This window comes from Onychostoma macrolepis, chromosome 11 (genome assembly GCF_012432095.1).
Source record: "Onychostoma macrolepis isolate SWU-2019 chromosome 11, ASM1243209v1, whole genome shotgun sequence".
NCBI classification, from domain to species: Eukaryota; Metazoa; Chordata; class Actinopteri; order Cypriniformes; family Cyprinidae; genus Onychostoma; species Onychostoma macrolepis.
Window position 1 is genome coordinate 4,934,840 of NC_081165.1, and position 23,013 is coordinate 4,957,852.

Below are 23,013 nucleotides of genomic sequence, written 5' to 3' on the forward strand. Positions count from 1 at the left end.
TACAGTCACATCCGTTTCAGTGCTGTAACACGGACCCAGCCCGGGCCCGGTTTCAGTGGGCGGGAACTACTGTCGCAGAGCAGATCCGGGCCATGTCCGAAACGAGCGCGTGTTCAGAACAGAAGACGTCAAAGATATTTGCTTTGATCAAAGCAATAAATTGTATTTTGAAGTAAATTAAAATAGAAAACCATTATTTTAAATTGTAATACTTTTTTCTGTATTTTTTATCAAATAAATGCTGGCTTGATTAGCATTTCGCGGAAAGAGTAAAAAAAATGTGTTGTAATATACTGTTTCAATATCTTAGAGAAACCAATTTAAGTTTAAGGATATAGTTTTTTTTTTTTTTTAACCAATGCTTATACACAACATTCTGGTCCACACTCATACCAGATGGTGGCGGTAATGCACCAAAAAGTTGTTTGCCAACCGCCAATAAACCTTAGTCGAAGAAGAAGACGTCAAGAAGATCGAGGCAGACGGACTGTACGCTGTTAAAACTTCACTAAGGTATGTCACACCGTGTGATCACACTGTTCTACTAACAAATTATTTTCTTATTATGTTGTGTACTCGATAACTTAAAGGTTTGGTGTTTTTATTGCTCCTTAGATCGGTGTTGGACCGGCGAACACTTTAGGCCTATTATCATTCAGAGGACTTGCTAACATGAAGAAAACGGTCCAGAGGTATGTAATTATACGTAATTAATGAATTTGAACTTAATTACTTCATTTAAACTTTAGTAATTTTGACTGCTTCTATTAAAATTTAATGTTTAAAGGGGTGGTTTACTGCGATTTCACTTTTTTCATTTTAAATAGTGTGTAATGTTACTGTTGGTGCATGAACAGTATCTGCAAAGTTGAGGCGCTGAAAGTTCAATGTAAGCGGAGATATCGTCTTTTAAAAATCAGGAAGTTTAATGCCTACAAAAACGACTCCTATGGGACTACAACGAGATACTTCCCAGGTTGCATACGAAATAAACCCATCAAACCCCTCCCTCCGGAACATGCAAAAGAGGGGGCAAGGCCATGTTCTGCGGCTTTGTCGAAGAGGAAGAGTTATAGTGGAGAGTTGTAGCCATGCCGTCAAAACGGTGTTATTTTCACACAGCTGTCAGGTCTTCTGTGTTCGGGCTTCCTACGGACGCTGTAGTTCGTCAACAATGAAGACAGCTTCCAGAATCTACACGAGTTCAATGCCGGATTCACACAGAAACTATTACTAAAACATGGAGCAGTTCTAACTTTAAAACCAGAGGCAGCAGTTGTTGGGCCACAACCTGTAAGTAAGATTTAATAATTTTAAATGTATTTGCATGTATAATTTCAGACGTAATGTTTTAGTTTTATCAAGGACGTAAACAAATGCCAACGCTGGCTTTAGTAGCCAGTTAGTTAAATGCTATTTCGTGTGTCTTTGACAAACGCGTACAAACATTTTGGACCCGAATGTGTAATTATGTACTAATTTTGTAAATGTATTTTCCATGTATACTTTATGACGTAATTTTTCGATTTGATCAAGAACGTAAACACAAGCCAACGCTGTTTGGTTTTAGTAGCCAGTTAGTTCGATGCTATTTTGTGTGTATGAGACAAACGTGTACAAACTTCAAAAATTATATGTAATCACAACAGCAAACTTCCATTCAGAAACGTTTGTAAGAGCCGTGCTTGCGGAAGTTCTGCTTGACTCTCTTCATTACCGCTTTCTGGGTCTGATTCTGGCTCAAACTGATACGGCAATATTGACACCATTATTTACATTTGACCGGAGCACATGCAGCTGTCGCCCGTGAAGGTAATGGGCGTGACGTTTCTGGACAATGTGCAGTACGCAGTTTAGCCAATCACAACACACCGGCCCAACTAACCAATCTGAGCCCTTCGCCTGTTTCTGAGGGAGTGGTTTCAGAGAATCAGGAAGTCAACCGGTCGTTCAAATGACAGAGGAGAAAGCGGCTTACAATAAAGGTGAAATATATGAAAAATAAGGCGTTTTTTAACAAACGAAACACGAAGACATGTTATATTGCACCCCATAAACACAATCAAGCAAAGAAAAAAAGCAGTAAACCACCCCTTTAAGATTGCTGCCTGTCATGGTGGGCTAGCAATGTTAAGTGCTAACCCTCAAGGCTGCATGCATTTATTTGATCAAAAATAAAATTAAAAAAGTAATATTGTGAAATATCATTTGAATATATTTTTAAAATGTAATTTATTCCTGTGAATTTTCAGCATCATTACTGCAGTCTTCAGTGCATGATCGTTCAGAAATCATTCTAACATGCTGATTTAGTGCTGGATTTTTATTGGTGCTCAGTTATCAGTAATTATTCTTCTTCTTATTATTATTATTAGATGTAAAAAAAAAAAAAAAGGTTTTGCTGCTTAACATTTTCTGGAAACATTTTTATGATTATTTGATGAATAGACAGTTCAAAAGAACATCATTTATTTGAAATATATTTTTTGCTTCATTATAAATGTTTTTACTTTTATCAATTTAATGCCTATTTGCTAAATAAAAACAGTCATTTCTATTAACACACACCAAACATTTGAATGGTTGTATATCATGGTTTCTGCATATATTAAGGAGCATAATTGTTTTTCAGCTGATAATAATCAGAAATGTTTCTTGAGCAGCAAATAATAATATTAGAATGATTTCTGAAGGATCATGTGACACTGAAGACGAGTAATGATGCTGAAAATACAGCTTTGATCACAGGAATAAATTACGTTTTACAATATATTCATAAAAAACATATTTTAACTGATAATTACTTTTAAAATTGTAATTAAAATATAATTTATTTCTGTGATGGCAAAGCTGAATAAATAAATGTTTTTCTTTTTAACTTTTTATTCATCAATAAATTCTGAAAAAGTATCACAGGTTCCCAAAAAATTAAGCAGCACAACTGTTTCCAACATCGATAACAACGGAGTATCCAATTAGTATATTATAATGATTTCTGAAGGATCATGTGACACTGAAGACGAGTAATGATGCTGAAGATTCAGCTTTGATCACAGAAATAAATTATATTTTGAAGTATATTCAAATAGAAAACCATTATTTTATTTCATTTCATTATTTTTAATACTTCACAATATTCTTTTTTTTTTTTTTCTGTATTTTTGATCAAATAAATGCTGGCTTGATGAGCATAAGAGACTTATTTCAAGAACATTAAAAACAGTAATGTGTCCAAACTTTTGACGAGCCCAGTCCCCTTGAATAAGCAGGCAGAACGCTTTCAGGCACATCCTGAATGATAGAAACAGAGGGGCACTGAGGAGAAAGACATGTATTACATTATATTGTTTGGTATGATTTTTATTTATAAAAGCTTGGCCAAAATATGCTTTTATTTCTGTTAACGTATGCTCCATGTTAATTGGGTAAATGAACTGAGAAATTGTCCAGCAACACTATATAACGATCCGTTTCAATTTCAGGTTCCACCTGAGAGCCGGGACTGTCAAACAGTAAGGTGAGTTTATTTATTTATTTTTTTTTTAAGTTTTCAGTGGAGTTTGAGTTATTCAAGCTATTTGAATGCCACAATTTATAATTGAGTATTGATGATAATAAGTGCCTGATAATGTTTAGAACTTGTGCTGTTCAAAACATACTGTTTGTTGGGGCCGATTGAGGCTTGCAGCTTTCTGGAGAAATGCTCCTTCAAATAACTTCACACTCATCCTGAACAATATACCTGTTATAACAGTCATAGTCCTCTAGCAATGCTATAGTCTGTGTGTCATTTGGGTACAAACCCTTTTTCATCTCAAGTCGGTGATTAAAGGAAGTGTGTATGACACTGATGTCACATGCACTAATTTCCACAGTGGAGCATGTTAATAAACTGTGACTCTTATGTGTAAGGCTTAAACATTGCCTTCCTTGCTTTTTAATACTAAATGAAACAAATACATTCATAACATATGTGTGTAATATGCAATTAGTTGTGTATTTTTTAATATATAAAACAGGTGGCACAGGTTCTCCTTGCTTTTCTTCTCTGTTATATCAGTTATTATACTTTACACCTATGGGCAGTAAGCAGAATAAACATTATCTTTGTTACACACAAAGCAGGACAAAATTACTCGATTACAGGAAAATTAAAAAATGCTAACCATGGATAACATTTATGATGTGGAAAAGCATATTCAGTGCGTGCATAATTATTAGGTGATTTAATATTCTGATCATATTTTTTTAAGCACTTTTACCAATTCCAAACCACATCAATCATAATAACTACTATTAATTTTGTGTACGATCATTTTATAATTATATAATCAACAAGAACTGGAAGTGAAAAACGCTTACTGATGCTCCAGAAGGAAACACGATACATTAAGGGGGTGAAAACTTTTAATCAGAATGAAGGTGTACATTTTTCAATATTTTTTTCATTTAGTACTGCCCTTCAGAAGCTACAGAAGATACATGTTTCCCACAAGACAAAATAAGCTCAATTTACCCTGATCTTCAAATTCAAAAAGTTTTCACCCCTTAATGCATTATTTTTTCTTCTGGAGCATCAGTGAGTGTTTAAACCTTCTGTAATAGTTGCATATGAGTCCCTCAGTTGTCCTCAGTGTGAAAAGATGGATCTCAAAATCATACAGTCACTTCTGGAAAGTGTTAAAATACACAAAAATGCTGGAAAAGCACAGCATTTGTGGGAGCTGAAGGATTTTTCTGAAGAACAGCAGACAGTTTAACTGTTCAGAACAAACAAGGGACTCATGAGCAACTATCACTAAACAGAAACACACAGCTGTGGATCATTCAGGGAACAACACAGTATTAAGAATCAAGTGGATGTAAACAACGGGGTCATTTTTATAAATTCAACAATTTTTTTCTCTTGTGGACAATATGTAAATGTCTTATCCCTCTTATTTTGGTAAAATAATTAACATTTTGCAGATTCTGCAAGGTGTATTTAAACTTTTGACCTTATGTGTGTGTTTGTGTATATATGTACTGTATGTATGTATGTGTGTGTGTGTATAATATATTTAATATATTAATATGTTAATATTAAAAAGATATTTAATCTTTTTTTTTTTTTTAGAGACAACGAAAAGGGGGGAACTGTCTTTAAGCTGTGGAGTCAGATGGAGGGCTCGCATTTACCTCAAAAACGGCATTGCAGAAGACTCGAACAACTAGAACCAACTCAAGCACACAATGGTGACACACATTTGTAAGACCTTTCCCTGTGATATAAAATTTCCCTGTGGTAATTATTCAGATTCTTCTCATTGTCTTCTCATGGTCCAGATCCGGAAAAAACGGATCCATGCCGGTATTGGCCCGTTGTGCCAAAAGATGGGTCTGGACCAGATCTGGCCCAAATGATTTTTGCTATCTGGGAATCCTGTTCCCCTCTCATTTCTATCTCTTTTCAAACTGTCTTCACAAAAAAAAAAAAAGGCACAAAATCCCCACAAATACAAAACAATGCGGTGACTGTTAATAACCAAGGAGAAGAAACAGTAAAAATGGGAAGCGTTGTTATCTTACCTTTTTTTCTCATGTCTCTATGGTTGAATAAACTAATTTTAACACATGACGTTGATTTTGTCTGGTACAAACTGCTCACTGAAGACATTAAGCAATTAAAGTGCAATGTACCATAAACAGCATAAATAAAAGCATTAATAGCACTACACTTCTGAAAGTTAGGCTGGATTGCTTCCAATAGAAGGACTTGTGTCAGACTGCACACCAACATAACAAATTAAAGTCTGATGTTGAACTCTGTCTGCTCCAAAAGCCTCGTAGTGTCAAAACTACCAAAATTTGGCAGAAGATTTGGAACACTATAAAGACCAAATATGAGTCCTCAGAGCTCAGAGATTTGGGCAAAAAAGGGTGTAAGACTTTTAAAAAAAGTTTACATTAGAGAGAAAAACCAATAAAGCAAGAGGCCAGTCAATAAATAAACATACATCTGAAAAGCTATCAAGACAAAGCACAGATAGCTAGAGAAAAAAGGTGAGGGTTCGAGAGATTAATACCTAAACAATGCCCTGAATGTTGGCAGAGCCAAAAACGTGTGGCGGAAGCCCTGGAGCGTGAGCCGATTCAAGCACATGACTGTTTAAGAGGCTTTCCGGAAACCTCTGTACCAAGCAGACCTTATGTCAGAGAGCCGCTCCCTTCTGCTTTATCCCACATTACTTCATCGCACATCACGTCTTTCCGCTATTTATGCTAAGACACACCAAATGTACGTGCAAGAAATAACTTAACTGGAATGCAGCAACTCAATAACACTCTGACAAACACACTTGTACATGACATTTTGGTTCAAGTCACCTCGTCATTTTCCAAGATGCTGAGAGACACATGTATTTCTTTAAGAGATTACATAGTGATGACGTAAATATTGCAGAGAGAGATAGTCTAAACATCTCCACCTGTACGCGTAAGTTTTCATGCGTACATGATAAAACTCCGGAGCCGCAGACGGATGGGGGTTGGGTCGACCACAATGTCTGGAAAATGTTCCACAAAACAGAATATAAATATGCTGCAGCAAACCCCAGCAACCTACACAAACCACTCATAAAACACACACGCATAAACACAGAGACATACAGTATGGACATACGGATAATGGCTTCCGGAAGAGTGCAGTCCAAACAGATGCTGTTCAATGGTGAGTGTCTGCATACTGTATCTCACAGGTTCAACTCAACCCATCCCAGCAGATCCAGGCCACATATATGAGCACATGTGTGTGAGACTGACTCAGAAAGCCAAGTAAACTCCTTTGAGTGGAACAAGCAGTCCCTTTCCACAAATACAGTACACTTCGCTGTCCCATGATTTCTTTTAAAGTACAAATTCCATTTTTTAACCCCTTTAGATATGTTTGATAAACTATTAAATTATTTAACATAATGATATTTACTTTTTACTTGGCTAGTTGCTAGTTGCATCAAATGTCTGTACTTACAGTATCATATTAAAATGGAGATTTTGGCCTGACCCTAAAGTTACACTCTAAATAAAATCTGTAAAAAAAAATAGGATTCTTTTTCTGCATTTACTGTTTACAGGTGTTTTACCAGCATTTTGAATTTTACACTGCACCGTGTTGTGTTTTAGAGTTAACAGAAATGTCTGTAAAATGAATGGATAATGTTGATGGACATATTTTTTACAGTGCACTGACCTCCTCAGCTGTAATCATAATCATAAAAAAGTTATAATTTTTGACTTATAATTGTAGTAAAAAATAATAATACAATAAAATAATCTTAATGATCAAAAATGTGTAATGTATAATAATGTAAAATATATATTTTTTTTATCATTTGGATATCATATTATTTGGAATATTTTGCATAAGACTGTTGTCTAATAACATTTTATTCACAATAAGAAAATTAATTTATTCAAATTGTGATAGCCAGGAAATAACAGTATACACTTATTATTTAGTATGAAGTCATTGAAATTTTATGACCATAATTTTGTATGGTTTTTCAAAACCACAGCTGCCTTTCTTTTTTTACAGTAAATTCAGCAGGATTTTATTTATTTACTTACAGTGTATAGCGAGCAAATAATCTCATTCCATTTTCTCAATTTTTACAAACACTATAGTTTTGACTATAGTATACTATAAAGAGTTTCTGGACTATTACTGTATATACTATCCTGTTTAAATTGCCCAAACCCATTTTCAAAAAAGAATTTGAATTTATAAGTGGTTCGACTCAATATATGTACAGAAGTCATATTAATATTGCCATCTAACAGATATTAATGCCATCATTTGTGATTTCTAACTAGCATGGTAAACATTCTTCATGCATTAAAATTTATATTTCGATGAATTCTACATAGTATGTTATAGTTTGTTGAACTAAATAGAGAATACAGCGCTATCCTGCACTGTGGTAAAAAAAATAAATAAAAGAGAAGAGAAGAGTGGAAAACATCTGGTCGTCTCATCTGCGTGTCACACTGAGGTCATGAATCACGGCAAACACATTTCCTGTGTGACCCTTCCAGAGACCGCCACGACAAACCCGCCAGCCAAAAGAGATCTGAACCCAGGTTAGCACTTCTACAGAAACGCTTCAGCCTTATGGGCCCTCTGGAAAGGAATGGCATTTTATATTTTTTAAATATATTTAAATATATTTAGAAAATGTGAGATCTGAAAAGGAGCGATAGGCTGCAGTGAAAATACCAAATCACTTTAATTACGCTATTTAAAGTTATTAAATTACACATTCTTCTTTAAAGAAAAGTTTTTACCACAAGACCTCTAAGTACTTTCAAGTTTGTTCGAAGACGCAAAATCATTATCATCGAGATTATTGCTTTCACCTCTTCATTATTATTCTCCCTTTAGTTTTTCTTCCTCTCACACACGTGGCAGGCAGCCATATCTTTAACACTGAGGGCAGGAACTCAATAACTGGCAACAGGAAGCCAATGATCTCTTTATCGCTTCCTAGCGAGGGCACAATGCCGCAGTCAAGCCTGTGACCTCTGACCTGTGAGCGTGTGTCTGGGAAACGTGTTCAAACTGCCACGAACACGGAAATCACTGAAAAATGAGGCTGCTTTCAAACTAACCAGCACTTAAACCTGAAAACATTTTAGACAAACTCAACGAGAGACAGGTCTGAAACGAACTCTATGAAAGTATGTGAACACAAACACTCTGCATGTCTGCATACTTGCGTAGAGTACATTTCTGGCCTAAATTTCCATCTGGCCGGTAACTGAGTGCCAGAGTTGTTGTAAGACCCAAAATATGCACTCCAGGTTAGCAGAGATATTTCCTGTCGAAACTAGTGTTCCAACTATAGAAGATGACCGAGAAAGCAGGCCCAAAATGGAAAAAAATAAGAGTAAAAGAGTGCTTTTAGTGGACAAATATGTCTATGCAAACAGATTTATTTTCACTGCACAAGTTGCAATGCATTCTGGGATTACAAGAGGATTCATGAAACGCTACCTTAGAATTCGCACTCACTTGTCACTAATAGCCACACCTTGTGATAAATAAGTGCAGGAACCGGCTGCTCAGCAGGTCCTTGTTACCGGTAGATACTGGAACTGCACCACCTGACAGCAAAAACATGTTTCTCCATAGACACCCATTCAAAAGTGGATGCAGTTTCCTGAGTTGTTCATATTTAAACGTTAATATTCATATAGCAGTGATTATAGAGTGGTAAAACATTTTGTAATAAGTGATTAAATCAGGAATTTAGTTATTTTTTATTTAAATGATAATGAATGACTATTATAATGACAATTTATTCATACTGATTGCATACATTTTAATTTTCAAGTATAGATGTTACACTTCTACAAGTTGTATTATTCAATTGATATAATAATGATAAAATATGATAATTATGATAGAAATAATGATGATGATAATGAGTGCATCATGTGCAACTTTTAATTGTACTTTTTGTCACACACATAGGTCTAGTAAAAAAACAACAACAACAAATTAACAAAAGGCTCTCTCCAGGTCTCATTGGTTTAAGTCCAATGAAAATGTATTACAAGTATATTTAATGAAATTCATTCTTTATTTTTTGTTTCCTAAATTGCACTTAAATTGTAGGATTTTTACATAAAAAATTCCATCAATTAGAAATAAAGGCCATTTTTATTCAAACGCTGTTTAATAAATGGGCGGGTCTCCTTTAAGACTTTAACCTAAATGCCATTTCCTATGACTGGGTAACATAACAACATCTTTGCATATAAAATATTTTTGCATATGGAGCACAGGTCATCTATCTATTTCTGATGGTGTAACTCTTTTTCAATCCCAGTTTCTGGTCATTTCCCCAACAATACAAGCTTGTTCTGTTCTCTTCCCTATGAAATCTTTCAATCTATTTCTCAGAACTCTGCTCTCTTGCATTCATTCCATCTCTTTCATAGAACTCAGAGGTGAATTAACTAAACAGTTCTGCCACTCTTGTGCAAGGAACTTCTGTGTGAAAAAAAATCTTATTCATTAACCACCTGCAGTCCAGTTCAGCTAGCTGCTAAATGTGCTGAAGTAGCACTGCACCATACAGGTCAGTGATGCATTTATTGTACTAATGCCCATGGAAAGCAGTATTGATCACTGCAGCTAGAATAATTAAATCTATCATTTTGATGGTGGATTGTAACCCAGAAAGGATGATGTGTTTATGAAACACATGTGAATGAAATTAAATTATATTCCAGTTTAAATGTGCTTCTGATTACAGATAGCCTGGGATTACACAAGATTTGTATTTTAAAGACAACCAGTTCGAAGGGAGCATAGTTTGCTTTTTGGGTTAAAAGAATTGCTTAATATGAAATTCAAATGGCATGACAATTAGATATTAGACTGTACAAATCTACACGCTAATACACATTATACTCATTGTCACGCAATTCTGATGTTGTTAACATTTGAGAATAAAGCATAACAATAATAATAATTTGCACGGTTAGATGTGATATGAGCTAAACGATCATTAAATTTAATTACCATTGGTAGCGCAATTTATTGTAATTATCTTTTCCTCAGTTGGTCAGAACAAACGTGGCAGATTTGTTGCTTACTTGTTCAGATGGCAATATACGGTGAAAATTCTTATTTGGGTCATATATTCCAAGACGTAGGCTAGAATCTGTGGTTCCTAAGTACAGCCATACCGGTGATGTGCGGTGACTGACAGACTGACACACACACTCCTCAAAACATTAGATTCATCCGCGCTGGAGCCGTGCCAGAGCACAACCCCACGCAAGGAAGATAATTCTGCACAGAGCTGCATTCTAGGTTTTCAAACAGAGGTGGCGACAACGAGGCAAAACTTACGGACTGCAGCTTTAAAAAGAAAATGACATTTATTGAACTATATTTGATACATCAGGCTTTTAAGGCTCATATAGTATGATACAGTGAGAACATAGACCTCATACTTAAAGAGGAAAAACACCTACATTTTATTCAGAGGCCCAAACTGAGTAAAAATAATTTGGTGACCAAAAAGTAAGATGAACTTGTAACTGTAAATCAATTAGATCTTTGTAACAGTATAGCAGATCATAAATATCAGTTGTTGATATCTCTCAATATTGTCTTAGTAAGATATTATTTAAACATACAGTGCAATGCAATGCAATGATGACTGAGAGACTAACAAACGATTGTTCCTCAAAGCCTGATGAATCATATTTTATACTGACAATTGTACACAATTTTTCATGTAAAGAAAAAAAAAAAGATGATTGGATAATCATGTAAACCAAAGTTGCTTCAGTCCAGTAAGTGTTCACCCTGAAATGCTATAAAATGGGCCAAATGGCATTGTTCCTGAGAATAGATGGTAAAACTGACTGCAGTTCAGTCACACAGCAGGCATCATGGGTATGTAAGAAATAGTCTGGCCTACACAGTGGGAGAGAGACACACACTGCTCTATAATACTCAGTCTGTTTCATTCTCCCTCTCTGACTTTAGCAGAAAGAATGAAAGGAAAATTTCTGCTCTTTTAATGTAGTCTGAGTCTCAGCAATGTGAAGAGTCTGTCTGCAAGAGGACTGAACACACACACTCTTTGAGCTGTCTTCATGCTAATGCTCAGACTGATGATTAATACTGTAAATATTTCCAGCTAGCTACAGACAAAATCTCAATGTTTTCACTAAAAAACTATTTTACAATATTGTGAACTACACAATGATGCAAATATAGGACAGAAACCAAATATTTACAAGGATAGTTCACCAAAAAAAATTTAATATTTACTCAACCTCGTGTCGTTCCAAACCATTCTGACTTTCTTCCATTAAACACCAGGGGAGGTGTAGCAGAATGTTCACTTTTGTTCTTTTTCATCAAACTTCATCGAAGTTGAACTTCTACGGTGTGTTTTTATGATGCTATGGGCCGGTGTTTAAAGCACATGTGCAAACACACCAATACAATCGGCTGATGGTAGGCACATGTTGTGCTGGCAATGCCATAACAGGGTACCTACGTCATGAAATCTCCAGATTTCTTTGTCTTCAGGAAACTGTTAGTTTAGCGTGTGTGTGGACTACCGTAGGCCATTTCTAATAATTGAAAGTTGTACGTTGAGATAATAAGAATGGAGGGTGAGAAAATATTTTGGAGATGTGTGCCGCCATGTCCACGCCATGAGTATTATCTGCCTTTGAGTGGAGCATACACGGTCAGCCCTTGAGGAAGCTGGCTGTCCTGTTTATGTCTGGCTGTTTAGGAGGGATGGAAGCCAGGCGTCTGCACCCCGCAGATTGGGTCCCACTGCTGCGGCTGTGGTCATGAAGGTGGCAGGTGGAGTTGGCTGAGTAGCTTGGGACAGGTTTGTCCCTATCTCAAGCTTCGCTCGCTAGCTATGACGCTTTAATGCTGGATCGGGAAGCATGGTCGCTGGCTTCTTCCCACTCTGGCTGAGAGCATTTTGTTGGATCCATCTGGCTCCAATGAGCCGGATGTGATAGGAGTAAAGGCAGATGTCAGCAAGCTCGCCTCCTCCCAGATCCCCAAACACGAGGAGTTCTTGGAGGTTATGACTCACGCACAGACAGTTTGAGTGACTGAATAGCGGCGAGAGAGGAACCATCCAGGTAAGCTGGATGAGTGGTTCCTCACAGGTCATAAACCTCCTCCTCCTGTGAGTCTCACCCAATGAGGTCATGAAGTCATGGAATAAACTTTTTCGGCCCATTTGTTTACTCCCCCTTCATCTGAGTACACTAACATCAAGAAGATAAGTGAACACTGGTATGTGAGGTTGCCCCAGGTGGAGGAAATGCTTTCAGGCTATCTATCTCCTGGCACAGCAACCACACTAAAGACTACCATTTTGCCTTACAAGCTGTGCCAAGAACATCTCGGCTGGTAGGCAAAGCATACACGGCGGCCAGCAAGGCTGGTGGAGAATTGCACATCCCAGCAGTGTTGCAAGCTTACCAAGCTGACCTGTTGAAGGCCCTTGATAAAGACAAGGCAAGGGTACGACTCCAGAAGCTCCACCACACCACAAACCTTGCCCTCCGTGCCACAAAGCAGGAGGCTCGTTCCATTTGCCGTTCTCTCTGAGCTATGGTGGCTATGGAGTGGCATCTGTGGTTTCTGGTCCTCCAGTAACTGGAATGTGATCTCGAACGGACTGAGGGGGTCCACCAATCCTACCCAAGGAACGCAATGTCATTAATGGACTAAGGGGGGCCTGGTGCCAGCTTGGGACTGCCCTGATATGTGTGCATGCTGTGAGAACTAAGAGGGAGAGAGCACCACTCCATCTCAATCAGCATTCACTCAAACTCAAATAACTAACATCCTCAAACAGCATCTGTAATATATCCCACTTCTTTGAGTATCTCCTAATAACTCCTAATAAATGCATCAAATGTATCAAAATCATGTCCAATCAATTTAATTTACCACAGGTGGACTCCAATCAAGGTGTATAAACATCTCAGCAATGATCAAGAGAAATGGGAGGTACCTGAGCTAAATTTCAAGTGTTGTTGCAAAGGGTCTGAATACTTATGTAAATGTGATATTTCAGTGTTTTTCTTTTTAATAAATTTACAGACATTTCTAAAATTCTGTTTTTACTTTGTCATTATGAGGTACGGAGTGTAGATTAATGAGAAAAAAATAATAATTCAAACAATTGTAGTATCAGGCTGCAGCATAACAAAAATAAAAAAGAGTGAAGGGGTGCTGAATACTTTCTGAATGCACTGTAAATATATACAGATGGTACTCACCTAGAATGAGCCAACCCCGCATCTGCAAGATACATTTGCAGCTTTTGCTCACTGAGTGGCACTTTAACCACAATATCAAACGAATACAAGCGCATTTTCGCAAATAGTAGTCAGCTTTGCCTTGCCAATGGGTTACAATTGACGGCTACAGTCAGCGAAAAAAACCCCCAAAAAACTGTATTTTAAATAATTCATTTTCACTGAAGCAAATTTAGTAGCCTACTTATGAAGTTACGTGCATTATTTATAAATAAATCCATAAATGTCAAGTCTGTGAGCCTGTGCTTATGTTTACTATGCCACACAGTATTATACCGCATTGTAGATTTTTACACATTTAACAGGTGTGCTGTATTATTTATATAATATGAATGAAATGTTGATTTACCTGAAAATAAAGGAAATGTGGTTTACATAGCATCAGAATAATAAAAGTGGTAGCCTGTTCAATATACCTGCATGGATTTATATGCTAATAGTCAATACCCAATACAATATAATGTATGCCGGTCGAGGTTGAGCGACACTCTCTCCTGTTATTTCTCATTTTTCATAGCATTGCATATAGATTTATATGCTGGTTGGTTTATGATTGCATATTTCGGTTGAGGTTGAGCTGTGCTCTCTCCCTATTTTGCTCACAGCATTATATACAGTATATTTATATATGCTGGTTGATGATATGATTATATGTACTGGTTGAGGTTTAGCGTGGCTCTCTCCCATGTCACTTTCACAGATTGAGGTTGAGTGTTGCTCTTTCTGTTAATGTTATTACTCTTGCAGCCGTTATGCTGCTTGAGGATGTAGCCGAATTTACCGTTTGCATTCTCCCTCTTATTCCCATCTCTGCAGTATTATTTTCCAGGCTGAGGTGGTATGTTATGGAGATATTCTTTACAGAGAGATTACAAAGGGAATATTAATTTAGTTGCCTCCCACCGCCTCACTCAGGCCACATTCTTGCTGTTGGGGAAGGTAGAGGTAGTAGAGATGTGCCTTTCAAGCAACTGGGGGGATAGGCAGCTTGTGCCAGCTTTCCCTTTCTTTTAGCATCCACCTAGTGGTGATGCTTGTAGATGCTGGTGTGATCCCTCTGTTGGGATGTATCCTACCCATATAGCTATGGAGACTATTGCATCTGGTGACTCACAAGGAAATTTTAGATCATGGGAATGGGTGTTTGTCAATATTGCGCCCCATTCGTTTGAGGCATTTTTCCATGTAAGGGTCTTGGAGGGCGTTTTTGGCGCCACCGATTGTTGTGGGTGTATTATTGACATGTCAAAGTCTAGACCTTGAATATAAGATGACCACGTTTTTTCAGATGTATTTCCAAGAAAAAAACATTGTCTTATAGTCGGGTCAATACGGTATATGCGTTCACTTTCATTCGGTTTACCCCTGGAGCTGGTACCAGAGGTTGAGAGGTGGGATAACAGGTTGGGATAACAAAGATGGCTCCTCCTTTTCCAGGGCGTAACAGTTATGGTACACCTGGATGTCTTCAAACCTGGGTCAGGGTTGGCTATCTGGGGTTAAGATGCTGATGTCAAGCCTTGGGCCTATAGCTCCTGGTCACTAGGTTAACAGTATGGCAATTTTTAATCACGGCCAGTCTCATTTGTTGAACTTATACAACACAGTGGGTAGGCATTTGTTCAGTATGGAGCAGTGGGTATTACCGGTCCCATAGCATCATCATCGACGCAGCGTAGAATGTCCACTTTGATGGGAAACGTCACGGTTAAACATGTAACCTCGGTTCCCTGAGAAGCAGAACAAGACGCTGCGTCATGTTGCCATACTTCAGGCACGTCTGCACGACTTCCTTCAGACAATTACAATCTGGGGATTCCATGACGTAGATGCCCTTTTATGGCATTGCCAGCATGTCATATTCTGTCATGTGGCTATCGTCAACCAATTTCATTGCCATGTTTGCACACATGCTTCAAACACTGGCACATGCTGAAGGTGTTCCCATAGCATCATCGTAAATGCAGCATCTCATTCTCCTTCTCGGGGAACCAAGGTTGCATGCTTAACAGAGACATTTTCTCAAATGTCTCTTAAACTAATGCAATGCTAGTAATGTTAATTATTTGGATAAAAGCATCTGCAATACAAATGAATATAATTGTAAATATCATTGCACTGAATGAGATTTGAAAGATATGCTGGAAGGAAAGATAATCAGTAAATAACGACTTGAAAACGCTGTCATCATTTATTCACCTTCATGTAATTTCAAAAACAAGACGTTTGTTGCTTGTAGAAACTCTAGTAAAGATATTTTTAATGAATCCTCCATTCCTGTCCATTCGACAAGCCTTGAAAGTAGGGATGCACAATATTGGATTTTTTTCCAATATCTGATGTAAGGAATAATTGACGACAGGCCATTGGATTATTAGAAAAATAATGCACACCCGAGGTGGTGATGCGGTCACGACGCGAAGCAATGCAATAGGCTACAATGTGACATGATTTGCAGTCGCACATAATGTCAGCATTTTATTTTAAAAATGGATCTGTTCAATTGTGCCAAGTAGGCCTGCCCCCGACTAAAGATTTTTCTAGTCAACTAGTCACACATTTATATTAAATTGATTTGTATAATAACCTAAACCATCCTTTAATATAGGCATTTAGGCGTATTATAGCCTATTCCGCACTCAAGCGCATTTCAGTTTTCCCTCTTTTCCTCGCTTTCATTCAGTTTTAAATAAATTGTGAAAGCTCCGTGCACATTTTACTTTCACTTTCAAATTTGCATCAATTTGGCATCAAGCAGTTGTTTGTTTTTAGTTTGTTTGAGTTTTCCCACTTTCCTTTGCTTAAATAGCTTGTAAAAGCACCGTGCGCATTTTACTTTCACTTTTAAATTAGCAGTAAATTCGGCATCAATTGCTTGAATTCAATTCAAAATGCAAAGTCGGCAACACCAAAGCTCCAAAAGTATAAAAAATTCGCTCGAAACGTAACTTTGGTGTTGCCGACTTTGCATTTTTAATATACTTATACTTGTTTTTTAGTCAAGCACCCATTTGAGATCGATGTGCGTGCTGTTGCTTACTCTTACTGAATTCAATTCAAGCAACAAAATACAATGTAGAACATATCACACAGTTTAAATAAAATAAAAATCAGCAAATACTGTGGAACCAAATAAATGAGAAACTAATGTTAAAAAAAAAAAAAAAAAAATTCCAATATCACCTTAGGCTAAATGGCAGGTCAACGGGCTTTTCCAAAATCCAAAATTTTTTATTAAAACAGGTGCTTTTACATTTCGTTTTGAAACTCTTCTGCCATCGTCTTGTCTGTCTCACCTCACTCTTGTCAGTCAGCTCGACTCACTCTTCTCACGTGATAAATGAAATCTGATCTGTGATGCGCGACTGTCGTTCGTTCAGTGTGCTGCATTGAGCAGCCGCGTTTAGTTCTAATTGTTGTGTCTGTTCTCTAAACTGAACTAAAGTATTTTTATTACTATTAAAAAAAATCAAAATGACGGTGAGGGACGGTGCTTTACCGCCAACACCGTTGCAGCAAGCCTAATGCACCTATACTACATAATCAGAGAAGATTTTTATTTTTTTTTTAATAGGTTTTCAAGATTTCTGCAAATTTATTTGTTATGTCTGTGAACTGGTTCATTGTTGTGAGCGCTCCATTCACGGAGACTGCATGAGGTGACAGAAAGCACATCCAAAAATGACAGGAGTATTTTAAACTCATTCCTCAGGAAAAAAAATAAATAAATAAAATTATTGCGCGAATGCCCCCATGTCATACAGTAGGCTACGCGATAATACTCCCACTCCTCATAAACATTTGAAATGCGCCTATATACAATGCCTATATAAAAAATAATAATAACAACAACATGTTTTGGTCATATTTGCTATTGATTGCCCAGCTCCCCCAGTCATTGATCTCGCACCCTCTCAGCACCTGCGTTCAAAATTCTCTGGCACCGCCCCTGACAGTGGTGGCCAAAATTATTAGAACACTAGTATTTTCAGCAGCTGAAAAATGTGTTTAAGTCAGTTATTTCTATTTTTTACTGTAGTGTGTCAGCAGGAAATATCAGTTTACATTTTGACATCATTTTGTCATTAATTGTAATAATCCAGTGAGATTGTTGTGCTCCACACAGAGATCTGATCTGATCATCATCATCCAGTCTGTCTGGAATAACATGACGAAACAGAACAAACTGAGACAGACTAAATCCAGAAGAACTGTGGCAACGTCTCCAAGATTTGCATGAATTTCCTTAATTATAACATCCCTGAGTGAGGAATGTGGTTTGAGTTGTGAAATCAGAGCAGCGTGACTTACGGTGTAAGCTGAGGGAGATGTTGATGGTTCTCTCATCTGTGAAGCTCTTGAGTCCTGTTATCTTAGCGCACTTTAGTCGCGTGCCCGCGGGGGAGTCGCCTACATTGATCCAGCATACTGTTTCCTGCGCATACAGGAAGTCCATGGCTGTGGTCTGTTTTGTGCTTATGTAGAGTGATGGGCTGCTGGAGCCACTCAGAGACGTGATCTGGATGTTCTGAGAGTTCGCGATCAGTAAGACAGGGAGACGATCCACAGGCACTACAGCAAGAGGAAGACATCTGGTTCATCTCAAATTTAATTACAGTTCAGCCAATAATAATGAATTAAAGTGTTGGATAATGCTGATGCTGATGCTGATGCTGATGCGGATACATATATGTGTGGGAAACAGAAATGGAGAAGCATTACTTTATCTTATCTTGGACTGTTATGTTTGTCTTACCGTTCTTGGCCTTGCAGGAGCGGTTGTCTGGTTGAACTAGATAACCTTCCACACAGGAGCAGGTGTACGAGCCGTCTGTGTTTGTGCACGTCTGACTGCAGGTGCCGTACACCGTACACTCATCAAAATCTGAACCCACACAGACACAATGAAAGATTAATATATATGTATATATAATGTTTTGCCTTGTTTTCTAATGAAATATTTAAGCACCCTTAAAAATTACTTTCAGAGAAGCAAAACAATGTTAGTATATAAAGATAAAGAGATTTATCTTAGATATTTTAGCTAACACTCCCAAAAGAGATTTTATGAAGACTGCAGAGTTAAAAAAGGAGTCTAAAAGCAAATTAAATATAGCAAATGAAAGCATATGATATAGGAAATCTCATAAGTTTTTACTCAATGTAGAAACAGAACTTAATCATATACTAGATTTACAATGCAAGTAGTACAAGAAAGAATTGCTAATGAATTTTTTAACAGTTTTGTCTCTACAGTAAAACTTGTTTTAGGGATATGTGGACATTTTTATTGGAAAATAAGGAAAAATGGTGTAGAAGTATTGTTCATCATTAGTTCACCTCAACTAATTTAGTTAACCATTGTTAGCAAACCAGGGTGGCATGACATAAGCATCAAATAATTTGCTTATGTTAGCTCATATTTAACAATAAAATAATTGTACATTTATGTAATTATTTGTTTAGTGGCCATGTAATATACACAATAATGTATACTCAGACTGTTATAATCTTAAAAAACAACAATAATCAAATATGCTAAAAATATTTGGTGACAATGACCAGCTGACTGTACTTTTTCCTGACAAGATACCTGATTTAAAATTCTACGTTTTAAATTCTATGCTGTTGTTCATCTTTTTAAGTATTAATATTGATTATACTCATACCATTAAAATAATCCACTATCTCTCTCAGATGTAAGTCTATATTTTTGCATTCATAGCAGTCTATACTCATGAAAGTGTGTGTAAATGCAACTGACCTTTACAGGTCTTTCCATCTTGGCTGATCTCGTAGCCGCTCTTGCAGTAGCACATGGGGCCAGTGCGTGTGACAGCACAGTTGTCCTGGCAACCAGTGAGAGTACAGTTGAGCGCCAATTCTACAGAGATCAGAGCAGAGGACGGCTAGAGGTCAAACAACACAACAATCTATTACCAAACACACTGACTCACACTGCCCATCAACACTCACTACAGAGACTTCATGAAGACCGCAAAGTTCAAAACAACAACTAAAAATATTTGACATATGTCTAAAAGGCAAATGACATGTATCAAATAAAAGAATATGATATACAAAATCTCATGAGTTTTGTTTTTACCTAATGTAGTAACAGATTTTCATCACTTACTGAATGACAATGCAGTAAATTCTAGACTAAAAGCACTAGAATTAAACTAACATCTAATATACAGTAATTCACCAAAGTTCACTTTTTTATTTCATTTTATATTTTTTGTTTTATCAGCCACATTGTTCCCCATTTCAAATATACAAACATTTAACTATATATAAAATTTATAAAGACCTCTTTAGGTATTTGGAAAAATAAAAATAAAAATCTATCCGTTCCTGCTCAAGTGAACTTGGATCTTTTTTTAACTAAAGATGTCTTAGAATTAACCAGGCTGTACCTATTGTACCTTTAAGACTTCTATACTGTATAAATGTGCCATTGTAGGTTATCAGCATGGTAAGAAAAAAAAATCTGTAGAAAAATAGAAATGGTACTGGTAATTTTCTGCCAGGATATTATCCATTAGGTTTACGGACATTTCCTTTTACCCCAAAACACAACACATTGCAATGCATAATTCAAAATACAGGTAAAACATGAACAATTCAATACATATCATTATATTAACACGGTAAATTAGGCCCCATGTTTTACAGACTTTTCTTAAACGAAGATAGAGTTGCTGAACACTAAATGGGTGTTGTAAATGTGGGCTAAATAAGCCCATGGTTTTAACAATGTCTGGCTGGACTAGAGTTTTTGGCTATGAATGTAGAGTATGAGTATGCCTTCACAAAACATTGAAGTAATTTATGTAAACACAGTAAGAAAAATCCAGTTTTCCACAAAATGGCATCTTTGACCGATTTGACAAACCACAGAGTGACTGAAATGAAATAACAGCACCTGGTACCTCAGCAGGCGGTGAACAGGAGTGATGTTAACAACACACACACACACACCTGTCCTAGAGCTCAGGGGACGCCGCAAACATGAGTGTTCAGTCAGAAATAAATGAGCCTCTAGATGAACTGCATCAACAGCTCACAGCAGCTAAGCTAATATGCTAACGGCTCCTTGTAGACAGCCTTAGTGGATTTGTCAGTGCAATCATATGTTTAGTCCAAAAAACAGTGAGCTATGTACACATGACGCATTTTAAGGCATCATAAGCCCACTTCTGACGAACACTTTTCCAAAATTTCCATACATATATGCTAATGGTGGCACATGGAGCTGCTGCCTATCAACGGGGTTCCAAATCAGTTACTTTTGAGGTTCCGTTTCAGATGGGATGCTGCCTTAAAAGACAACTGCCTGTGTTGGTAGTAAGCAGTGAGGTAGCTCAATAGGTTTTGGGACAGAGCTACCAACACACATTATGTGTCGATATACAATCACAGAATAAAATAAGTGAGTGTGTGTTTTGATTTTCGTGTAGGTATGTGTGTGGATGAATGTAAGCATGCAAAGTTGAACATGTGAAGTAATTTCTTCATTGCTAATCCTTAAGAGGATTGAATGGAAATTTGACAGGGATTTTGCCTTAACTTCACATTTCACCACACTATGGTAACACACAAGTACTCTGATGGGTTAACACTTTTCACAAATTTACATCACTCTGTGTTTCACCTTTCACATACCTGATGACACAAAATTTGTGTGCAATAAATGTCCATATATCAGATATTGGTCATTTTGTTCTCTATATATAGCCTGCCTGTATATAGCCTATCCACCGAAATGAAAAATGTTCCTCATGCTCAAACTGTACAGCATAGCACTAATGCCAAGATCAGAATTTTGATTTGCAGGTGATGTGAATATTGTCAAAACTGTTTCATACATTTAGCTTTGATTTAAAAAAGTATCTCTCAAATGCATAAATGTTAAATGAAAAAACCCATGTTGGTCAACCAGTTGTTCAATTAACAAATCATATCACTCTAAAAGTGTTTTTTCCACATTAAGTTATGAAAATATCACATTGGGAAAATGATTTTTTAAGCTGCATTTAGTCTGTAACATACTGAGGCTTCAAACATCAAACTCTGAGCCAGTAATGTCTGTTCCAGACTAATGCGCCTTCTGCTGACCACTGAACTGTTGTCATAGATTTACTGTTCCTCAAGGTATAAGGTCAGATCGCATAGTCTTCAGTTTCAATGGCTGACTCTGTATTGATATCTAAAGTGACACATGTCCTCATACATGAAGCTGTGCAGAGCTAATAGCGTGTTTCCAAATCACGAATTTGATAATCAAGCAATTCAAATTTGGAGAAAATGCATTTTATGGAGGGAGGCAGTTTAAATTCACTGCTTCTGCCATTGGACAGCGCTGGGAAGCCACTGTACAACTGCAGTTTACAAAGCTACTCATAATGTAGAAACAATATGTAATTATATTAATGAATCTGTTTTATTAGGTCATGAAAAGTGGCCATTACATACTAGAGTTTGACTTTAAAGACATAAGTGCATACTGAGAAATGCAACTGTTGTCATTCTAAATTATATATTAATATTAATATTTATTCACACAGAAGGCGATTATTGAGATGTGTGTGTGTGCATTAAAAACAACTAGCACACTTAAAACAACTGCCATTGACCAAAGTGCTTTCCAGCATCATTACATACAGCCACACAAACATTACAAGGGCTAGACTGTCTGCACTCATCTCTCATGCTCCTGAAACACCATTTTTAAGAGTAAATCTTTTGTTAAAAGATATTTCACCCAGATATTTATTTTATCTCCTCAGACAGACCTGTGGCTGAGGCTGGAGTTAAGAGAGAAAATCAGCAGCTCTGATGTCAACATCAGCGAATAAACAGGCAATAACAAAATCTCAAGCAATCCCTAAAACTGGACACGGTATGTGGAGTGGGACTGTGGTAAACTGTGTGTTACACAAAAATAAAATGTAAAAACCTAAAATTACAAGTAACTCGCGGAGGAGGATTGTTTAGTTTTGGCTTGCATTGTTTTGTTGATGGCTTAACCCATCGTTACAGATGATCGCCTTATAAGATGTTACTAACAACATCAAAAATCCCTAAATAACAAAAGATGAATATCTAAAAGTGTGACCTAACAGCTTGTACGTATGTCATTGT

At 36.9% G+C, this 23,013-nt stretch overlaps 1 protein-coding gene and 1 long non-coding RNA gene across 10 annotated transcripts in view; one reads left to right on the forward strand and one right to left on the reverse strand.

The window, feature by feature from the left end:
- The window catches only part of lrp1aa (low density lipoprotein receptor-related protein 1Aa), a 181,307-nt gene that overhangs the window by 120,663 nt on the left and 37,631 nt on the right, over positions 1-23,013 (reverse strand). For all 9 annotated transcript variants that reach the window (XM_058790831.1, XM_058790826.1, XM_058790825.1 and 6 more), the window contains exons 4-6: positions 19,631-19,750; positions 18,623-18,751; positions 18,178-18,438 (exon numbers count right to left, since the gene is read on the reverse strand). In XM_058790831.1, the coding sequence (XP_058646814.1) occupies positions 18,178-18,438; positions 18,623-18,751; positions 19,631-19,750 (510 nt within the window). The remainder of the gene's footprint in view (positions 1-18,177; positions 18,439-18,622; positions 18,752-19,630; positions 19,751-23,013) is intronic.
- LOC131549051 (uncharacterized) lies at positions 588-5,344 on the forward strand. The gene is made up of 3 exons (XR_009273322.1): positions 588-692; positions 3,483-3,517; positions 5,117-5,344. It is a non-coding gene; the product is annotated as an uncharacterized LOC131549051 (long non-coding RNA).